We start from the raw sequence: 4,840 nt of genomic DNA, 5'->3' as shown, positions 1-4,840 counted from the left end.
TATCAGATATTTTTGTATATTTTTATATGAACTACGTATGAATTAAAATGAGTGAACAAACACACTAAAATGTGTCTACATGCATCTAATTCAGAAAACAAGTTATGTAGAATGTCAAAACAAAAGGAGTACCTCATATAATCAAGTCTTACTCCCTCCGTAAAGAAATATAAGAACGTTTAGACAAACGCTTTTATATTTCTGTACGGAGGGAGTACATGTTAAGTGAATAAAACAAGTCTGAACATTTTGGTCTGTACTAGATACAGAAAATAGTTTTTGGGTGTTATTAAACAACGCCTTGGCTGTGGCACACATTGGAGAGAGGCCACAAGGCAGTTCACACGGTGAGCAGGAGCAGAGGATCCGATGAAATACACGAGCGGAGGAGGTCCCGTCCCGTGTTTGTTTGCTCTGTTCCTCCTCGCGCTGGGCCTTCCCTTCCCTCGAGTTTCCTTCCTTTCCTTTTTCCCCCTTTCCATCCTCCAATAAATAATTTCCACACAAGGAAACCAACCGAATCTCGAGCCGAACCTGCGAATTTCCCCGTCGCCAATCATCTCCACCCTCTCGCCCATTCTTCTCCGAATCCGCCTCCTCCCTATCCAGTCTGCCGTTCCACCAAATCAATCCTCGCCGCAGTTCGTCGTCGCCGACGGCGGCGGCGCGCACCAAGCGACGACCGCCGGTGCCGCGGCCGCCGTGGATTTGTTCCTCCCTCCTCCTCCTCCGTCTTCTTCTCGCGGGTAAGGAAACCCTAGATTGGTCCAGTGGGTTGTTGGAGTTCGTTCTGCTCGTGCCGATTTGTTTTGCTGATCCTTCTTTCCATGGTCCGATTAGGTTTGTCTTCTTCAGCGCGCAGTGCTGATCTCAGCTGAAGCCTCAGGCGCGGCGCGGCTTGTCTTCCCCAAAAAATGGCGGCGGGAATGCTGTTTCCATGATTCCCTCGCTCGGTGGGGCCAGGAGGGTTGGGTGGGTTGGACGTGATCGGGATTGCGAGGCCATAGCAGTTCTTATGGATCAGCTGGCTTTGCTCGCGACGGAGTTCGGGGATTCGTCCGACTTCGCGGTCGACGGCATCAACGAAAACGATGTCAGCGACGAGGAGATTGAGCCGGAGGAGCTGGCCCGGCGAATGTGGAAGGACAGGGTCAGGCTCCGGAGGATCAAGGAGAGGCAGCAGAAGCTGGCCCTGCAGCAGGCCGAACTGGAGCTGGAGAAGTCCAAGCCCAAGCAGATATCCGACCAGGCCATGCGCAAGAAGATGGCCAGGGCGCACGACGGGATCCTCAAGTACATGCTCAAGCTGATGGAGGTGTGCAATGCCCGTGGGTTTGTGTACGGGATCATCCCTGAGAAAGGGAAGCCTGTGAGCGGTGCCTCGGATAACATTAGAGCTTGGTGGAAGGAGAAGGTTAAGTTTGATAAGAATGGTCCGGCAGCGATTGCAAAGTACGAGGCCGAGCACTTGGTGGATGCTGATGCTCAGAGTAGCGTTGTCAAGACCGAGCACAGCTTGATGGATCTCCAAGACGCCACTCTGGGCTCACTGCTTTCGTCATTGATGCAGCACTGTAATCCACCGCAGCGCAAGTACCCCCTGGAGAAGGGCACTCCGCCCCCATGGTGGCCTGCGGGGAATGAAGAGTGGTGGGCTGCCTTGGGCCTTCCAAGGGGACAGATTGCTCCTTACAAAAAACCTCATGATCTTAAGAAGGTTTGGAAGGTCGGTGTGCTTACATGTGTTATTAAGCACATGTCCCCTAACTTCGATAAGATCAGAAACCATGTTCGCAAATCCAAAATCTTGCAGGATAAAATGACTGCAAAGGAGAGCCTGATTTGGTTGGGAGTTCTACAGAGAGAGGAAAGGCTTGTGCTTGGCATTGACAATGGCGTCTCAGAGATTACTCACCGCAGTGCTCCAGAAGACAGAAATGGAACTAGGAACGCACAGAGCAGCAGTAACGAGTATGATGTTGATGGTTTTGAGGAGGCTCCTCTTTCAATATCATCTAAAGATGATGAGCAAGGTCTTTCTCCAGCTGCACAATCCAGCGAGGAGCATGTCTCCGGAAGAGACAGAGAAAGGGCGAACACTAAACATCTTTATCAGGCTGTTGTTCTTAAGGAAGGAACAAAAAAACAACCACCAAAGAGAAAAAGAGCACGTCACAGTTCCGTTGCTGTTGAGCAGGAGGTACAAAGGACTGATGATGCACCAGAAAATCCAGGAAATCTGATTCCCGATATGAACCGACTGGACCAAGTAGAGATTCCAGGCATGGCTAACCACCAGATTACAAGCTTCAATCAGATGGCCGTTACAAGTGAAGCTTTACAACACAGTGGAAATGCTCAAGGGCATGTTTATCTTCCTGGGTCTGGGGTTAATGGCTTTGATAATGCCCAACCTGTGGATGCTACTCCTGTAAGCATATATCAGCCTGTACTTTATGGAAGTAGTGATAATGCCAGGTCAAACTCTGGAAACCCCTTTCCACTGCATGCCAATTCTGGTTTTAATAGTTTTCCCAGTAACTATCAGACTTTACCTCCGAAACAATCAGTGCCATTACCTATGATGGATCATCATGTGGTTCCCATGGGTATCAGGGCACCAGCTGACAACAGTCCTTATGGTGATCATGTGATTGGTGGTGGAAGTTCAACTTCTGTCCCTGGAGATATGCAACACCTCGTAGATTTTCCATTCTACGGTGAGCAAGATAAGTTTGTTGGCAGTTCTTTTGAGGGGTTACCTTTGGACTATATCAGTATGAGCAGCCCGATCCCAGATATTGATGATTTGCTGCTGCATGATGATGATTTAATGGAATACCTGGGAACATAACATAGGTAATTTCATCACATAGCTGTTTCTTAGCTGTTTCTCTCTCTTTGAACTGTAGCATGATCATAATTTTCTGCTGCAAGATGACAATTTTCCTTTTGGTTGTCAGGTTAGGTAGGGCTCTTATGCTTTCTGTTTGGTCATCCATTTTGTGTCACCAGGATTACCAGATTAACTTGAGTATGGAAGACTAAACTTCTCATTCTGATGCTGCTGATACCATCTGTAGCATGCCCAATGATACTTGACTTACATTCTTTTGAAAAATATTGTCAAGGATGACCGGATTGTAAACCGGAAAGGTGTACATGCCTACAGGGTTTAAGTTTGGAGTAGTTAATTTTCCCGGGGAAGATATATAGTGAAGAAAGGATAGTTCTTTGTAATTTTCGAATCTTTGAGATATGAATGCCATGCTCTCATGCATGTTCTCACCCCCCTCCCTTTTGCTTTCTACAGAAACATTGAATATTCAACATTGTAGTCTGTAGATACAATCAAGAATAAAATATTCATCAGTTGAGGAGATCCCTCTGTCTCTTATCTTTCTATGAGCAAAATTAAGTTCATTACTGTGTCATCGGTTGATGGTAGTTACACAGTGAAACCCTTGTTTCTTGCCAAAAGAAAAAAAGTGAAACCTTTGTTATACAGTACTACTGTTCTGAAAATGGCTAGTATTGTAGATAAAAGTTTGGAGATATGCAACAGTGGTGGTTTAAGCGGTAAATGACTGTATCACTAGGCTTCCTGTTGAGTTGCTGTTTGGTATCTGCATATATGGGTATGGGACATATGGCTGAGATTCACATTTGGAATGGAATCACACACAAAAAAAATCATTGGAAAGAGGTCTATTTAGACTTTTGTGGAAACGTCGATGTTTGCTGGTTTATTTGGCAAAGAAAAATGGAGTGCATTATAAGAAATTAATCGGCCAGTTGAATATTCGGGGGTAGTAATTTAATCGTTCATTTTCTTATTTTTTTAGTAGTATTATATTTTGCATTTTGATGAGCCTCGCTTCGAGGTATTCGTGGAATAATCCATTATCATGGAATAATGAATTAGGAAGAAAGGATATGAGTCTACCGCTTACAAGAGAAGATCTCAAGGATAAGCTAGTAGGCTGTATTATAGGTAGGCTGTTACTCACCTTCTGGTACTTGATGGCATAGATTCTATAACCTAGTAGTCTGAACGGATGCTCTTTTACGGATGTGCAATTCTTTTGAGTTTTAAATTTACTGCGGTTGATTATCACAGTATATATCTCTAGTACATGCTGATGAAGTTTCCCTGTAGTATATTTACACTGGAGAGCACAGTCTGCCTAAGTTCCATTAAGCATGTGGATATCTTGCTTCTTGCGATGTTATGCCACTTGCTAGCTAATTTATTCGAGTTGCTAGCTCATGACCCGGCTTGATTTTTTCATTGATATATTCCTGAATGAAACATCGAAATAAGCTCTAGTGCAGTTTCCATTTCTTAAGGAACCATGCATCTCAGATTCATTGTATCATTCAACTCCGCTTCGATACTGGGTTGTACTATCTGGAGCTTATCTTGTAAATTTCTTGACCATTGTTGCCGCTGCTAGAGCTATGATGCACATAATTTATTTGTAAGTTTCCTGAAAATTGGTGTCGCTGATAGGGCTGTGATGCATATCTCTATGCATGCCTTATGCCTGCGAGGTGCAGCTTATGTACCCCAGCTGTTCTTCCAAAAATATGTACTGCCTGTTTATGATATATTACCTCCGTTTGGAAATAACTGACATGGTTTTAGTTCAAATTTTGAACTAAAACAACGTCAGTTATTTCCAAACGGAGGGAGTACTTTCCTATGCTATAGCACCATTTCCTATATCCGATCTAACACGAGTGGAAGGTCTTAGCAGAACAGAAATTTCTCCAATGCCGTATGAGTTACAACGGAAGAAAAAGGGTGTCGCATCCAGTTCTTTCAATGGAAGTTTCC

At 44.6% G+C, this 4,840-nt stretch overlaps 1 protein-coding gene across 1 annotated transcript; it reads left to right on the top strand.

The window, feature by feature from the left end:
• The first annotated feature begins 431 nt into the window (after positions 1–431).
• LOC125509773 (ETHYLENE INSENSITIVE 3-like 3 protein) lies at positions 432–3,384 on the top strand. Its single transcript, XM_048674806.1, has 3 exons — positions 432–746; positions 841–2,859; positions 2,964–3,384. The coding sequence occupies exon 2, from the start codon at positions 938–940 to the stop codon at positions 2,852–2,854; it is 1,917 nt and encodes a 638-aa protein (XP_048530763.1). The 5' UTR covers positions 432–746; positions 841–937; the 3' UTR covers positions 2,855–2,859; positions 2,964–3,384.
• Positions 3,385–4,840: the final 1,456 nt, after the last annotated feature.

This window comes from Triticum urartu, chromosome 5 (assembly GCF_003073215.2).
Source record: "Triticum urartu cultivar G1812 chromosome 5, Tu2.1, whole genome shotgun sequence".
Taxonomy (NCBI): Eukaryota; Viridiplantae; Streptophyta; class Magnoliopsida; order Poales; family Poaceae; genus Triticum; species Triticum urartu.
This window is presented reverse-complemented; position numbering and strand designations above follow the sequence as displayed.

Bases quoted from the DNA above. Each gene is read 5' to 3' on its own strand.
- LOC125509773 (XM_048674806.1), top strand. From the start codon at position 938: ATGATTCCCTCGCTCGGTGGGGCCAGGAGGGTTGGGTGGGTTGGACGT.